This window comes from Volvox carteri (genome assembly GCF_000143455.1).
Source record: "Volvox carteri f. nagariensis unplaced genomic scaffold VOLCAscaffold_1, whole genome shotgun sequence".
In the NCBI taxonomy this organism is placed as follows: Eukaryota; Viridiplantae; Chlorophyta; class Chlorophyceae; order Chlamydomonadales; family Volvocaceae; genus Volvox; species Volvox carteri.
Window position 1 is genome coordinate 5,793,706 of NW_003307545.1, and position 4,535 is coordinate 5,798,240.

At 53.6% G+C, this 4,535-nt stretch overlaps 1 protein-coding gene across 1 annotated transcript; it reads right to left on the minus strand.

Moving 5' to 3' along the window:
* Positions 1-442: 442 nt before the first annotated feature.
* On the minus strand, positions 443-622 carry VOLCADRAFT_55165 (uncharacterized protein; the record flags this gene model as incomplete). The annotated part of the gene is made up of 1 exon (XM_002946277.1): positions 443-622. The coding sequence occupies one exon, from the start codon at positions 620-622 to the stop codon at positions 443-445; it is 180 nt and encodes a 59-aa protein (XP_002946323.1).
* Positions 623-4,535: the final 3,913 nt, after the last annotated feature.

Here is a 4,535-nt window from a genome sequence, read left to right on the forward strand (position 1 = left end):
CCGGATCAGACTTCGAAGGATAAAGACCCAGCTTGGCGAACTCTGCTGATAGCTTTTCATACCAGCAACGGGGTGCCTGCTTCAAACCGTAAATAGACCTCTCCAGCTTGCACGCAAGCGACCGGTCACTGGATTCATACCCAGGTGGTTGCTCCATCCACAACTCCTCCTTCAACTCACTGTTCAAAAATGCAGGTCTGGTCTGGGTTGACACTTCTGCAATTTGCGGTTTAAGGTCCTGGGTTCGATTCCTGGGGAGACCCCCGAATTATACGGGAGCGCGAAATTATGGCTAGTTGGATTGGTGGCGATTGCCGAACCCTCCGTCTCTCCGGTTGTTCGGGTGAATGGATGAGGAGGGGTCCCTGAAGATCCGCCGCCTTGGACTTACAGTTCGTATGGCTAAGTACAGTGTGGTACAGTGTGGTAGTGGTGGATGGTGCTATAAAGTGATAAATAATTGACCAAAGTGTGAAGCAAATATCTTTTGATAAAGATTTTCTTCTGTCATACCATCATGGCTTTCAAAATCATGAGCCATTGCAAGCCCGTACCATATTCTACGTGTTGTAGGGTCTTGTGCTAGACCTTGGCTAAATTTTGGGAACAGTTTAGTTGCCATAAAATTGTCTTACGAAGCCTTGTGGTTCACGATAGTTAACGTGGGCCAATGGCCGTTAGTCACGGTGGAGCCTATTGTGAGGCTAGATGCAGAGCACGGCATGCCGGAGATCCTTTGTACTAGGGGCTTTGCCCCTAATCTTGTCTGTCACCCTTCGGGGAAGCAAATCCCGAAGTGGTCCCTAAGTCGCTTAAGGGAATGATCTAGAACTGACAATGTGATAAAGCGGGCCAGAAGCCTCCCACTCTGTAACATTACAAATTACAATTACATTACAAAAATGCAGTAGACACGTCAAGCTGGTGCACCGTCATGTTCCGCGCTGCGGCAACTGCTAATAAAGCACGTAATGACGAACCACGTGAGGTAGGGGCAAACAACTCCCCATAATCAATCCCCTCGCGTTGCTCGAAACCCTTTGCAACCAATCGCGCCTTAAAACGCTCCACGCTGCCGTCATCGTTTACTTAACCTTATTCACCCAACGACACGGCAATAAATGAGTACCTGGAGGTGGCGTCTTCAGCTCCCAAGTACTGTTAGCCATCTGGGCGGCGATCTCCTCGTCCATCGCACGCCGCCAATCGTCTGCATGTGGACTTGCAATTGCTTCCGCAACCGAATTCGGTTCAGGAATAACAGCAGAAATAGCAGCATAAATGCGACCAGTAACAGTGCGACCAGTAACGTTTCGCCACCACTCGCCAGGGCGTTTACACTGTCTAACTGGGTACCGGGTCCCTGCCATTTCCACATCAGGCTGATTGTTATCTTGCACGTTTGCACTGCTGGAAGGTCCAGCCCCAGCCGGCGCCCCCTCGCCACCCAAATGCGGCGATCCCTCGCCGACAGTATTGCCTGATGTTCCTTCGCCAGCCCTAGGCAGCGACCCCTCACCAGGCAAGTTAGTGGGAACGTCCTCCTCCACATCGGCATCGGACCCATAATCGGAGTCCCCGGCATTACACCGCCGGCCGACATTAGACTCGTCAAAGCGGACACTGGAGACAACGGCGACGATGCCGTCCTCGTACAGCACGCGGTACTGTCCTCCATTACCATATCCGACTACTCCTGCTTACCGGATCGAGTTTGTCTCGCTTGACGTTGGGCACGTGAACGTATGCAGCGCATCCAAAGACCCGCAGATGGCTGACATTCGGACGAACACCAAAAAAGGCTTGATGTGGCGTGACGGTTGACCCAGCAGTTGGCGACACGTTCCTGAGGTAGTTTGCAGTCGCCAACGCTTCCCACAGTGATTTTGGGAGTCCAGACTCTATGAGCATTGACCTGGCCTTGTCTAGGAGAATGCGGTTCAGGCGTTCTGCACCGTTCTGCTCAGGAGTGTAGCCCGCCGTAGTTCCGTGCAAAATACCCCTTGACGCGAAGTAGCTTTTCGTGCGCGTATTCACAAATTCCCCGCCACGATCTGTGTGCACCTCCTTTACCTGCCGACCAGATGCCCGTTCCAGGTCCGCTATCATCACCACCACCTTCTGATATATCTCCTCCCTGGTTGCCGTAAACGCAACAGCTGACAGACCGGTGTGGTCATCAAGAAGGGTGGTCACGTAACACGAACCATCTGGTGAAGGTTCAGGCATAGGGCCACACACATCCATGTGAATGAGCGCGAGAGGCTGTGCTGCCTTATGCCCAGATAACGGAAAAGGACCACGTGTATGCTTAGCAAGGACGCAAATCTCACACACACACGCTGGCTGATTGTATGTATGTTGTTACAGGGTGGTTAACTTCGTCAGCGGCCCCCTTTCCCGGGGCAGTCCCTGCTCTCCCCTGCTAGAGGGGCACCCTAATCCGTCACCCCATCCGACTTCAGAATGTATTCGTTGGGTTCGGCAACTCACCACCAGCATCCAACCGAATCTAGCGGATCAACGGCGCATCAACTTAGTTCCTGGTCAGCTCGCAAGTTGATATTATCACGTCCTACACCGTCCATATGATGGGGGGCCACCTCCCATTTCATCACTCCTCAAACACCCGAGGAGCTGGCAGGCGGATTTGAACCCGGGTCGACTGGATCGACTGGGAGCAGAAGTCAGGCCTTAACTTCTGCCAGCCGCCTGCCTATATTGTATGCTGTGTCGGTCAACATCGAACCTAGTTACCATATTGTGACGCAGCAACACCTCAAGGGTGCTGTATCCCAAGTGGCCATACCGTCGGTGCCAAAGTGCTGCACGTTCAGCTCCAATATCCACGGCAGCACACACAGCACCACCACCAGAAGGCATCCTGTTGATGTTGTTACAGGGTGGTTAAGCTTCACCAGTGGCCTCCTTCCCGAGGCAATTCCCTGCTCTCCCCTGCTAGAGGGGCACCCTAAGCCATTCACCCCATCCGACTTCAGAGTGTACTCTTTGAGTTTGGCAACTCACCACCAGCATCCAACCAAATCTAGCGGATCAACGGCGCGTCAACTTAGTTCCTGGTCAGCTCGCGAGTTGATTTTATCACGTCCTACACCGTCCACAAGATGGGGGGCCACCTCCCATTTCATCACCTCTCAAACACCCCGAGAGGTCGGCAGGCGGATTTGAACCCGGACGCGCCGGGACGCGATGGGAGCAGAAGCCAGGCCTTAACTTCTGCCAGCCGCCTGCCTGTTGTCTTCACGCTGTGTCCCCTTCATAGCGCCTGTACCTCCACTGCTGTACCAGACGGGATACAAGTCCCCATCCCGCTTTCCAGTCAGCACCAACTGGTTCTGTACGTATACTTTTACCTGTCCGCCGCCGAAGACCACACTGCCTCCACGATCATCAATGATGCGAACCGATAGGATTTTGGCGGTGGCCTCCTCGTCGATGTAGACCTTCTTAAAAGTGATGGCCTGTTTATCGTTGACGTTAGATCTAATCATAAGCGTGCCAGCTTCAGTCGGCCGAAGAGACTGTCCCTTGATGCCCATGATGTTGAAGCGCTCCCACGGCTCCAACAACCGAACGTTGAGAAGTTCTGAGCGGTCATACGTTATGTGGTGAGTGGCGGCTGAGTCCAGGAACCACCCCTCCGGACGCTCACCGTTGTAAGCTGTGAACGCAACCTGCCGCGGGAATCTGATCCCCTTCCAGACCCACCGGGCCCAGGCTTGCTGCCGCTAGCTCCGCTGACACCACTACCCTTACCTTGTCCACTGCCGGAAATGGACAACTGCTTTAGTGCCTTCAACTTCCTGCAGTCCTTAATATCGTGCCCGGGCTTTTTCCAATAGTGACAAAACAAATGTTTGGGGGAACCGCCAGAACTGCTGCTGGCCGCACCATGATTCCTAAGACCAGAACCAGAGGCGCCAAACGTGAGACCGCCGACAGAAGCAAAAGCTGCCGACTCGGTAGGCTTACTAGACCCACCGCTTGCCACCTCGATAGCCAAAAGCTTGGAGGTGACGCTCGCCATGTCCAAATCGCCGTCACGCACTAGCAGGGACGTTGTTACTATTGAAGAATTGCCGACGGTGACGGCTAACGCTGATTGTTGATGTTGTTACAGGGTGGTTAAGCTTCACCAGTGGCCCCCAACCCGAGGCAATTCCCTGCTCTCCCCTGCTAGAGGGGCACCCTAAGCCATTCACCCCATCCGACTTCAGAGTGTACTCTTTGAGTTTGGCAACTCACCACCAGCATCCAACCAAATCTAGCGGATCAACGGCGCCTCAACTTAGTTCCTGGTCAGCTCGCAAGTTGATTTTATCACGTCCTATACCGTCCACAAGATGGGGGGTCACCTCCCATTTCACCACCTCTCAAACACCCGAGAGGTCGGCAGGCGGATTTGAACCCGTGTCGACCGGGAGCAGAAGTCAGGCCTTAATCTCTGCCAGCCGCCTGCCTTATGATTGTTATCTGGGAAGAATTGCCGGTGGCGAAGATATTTAACACGATAA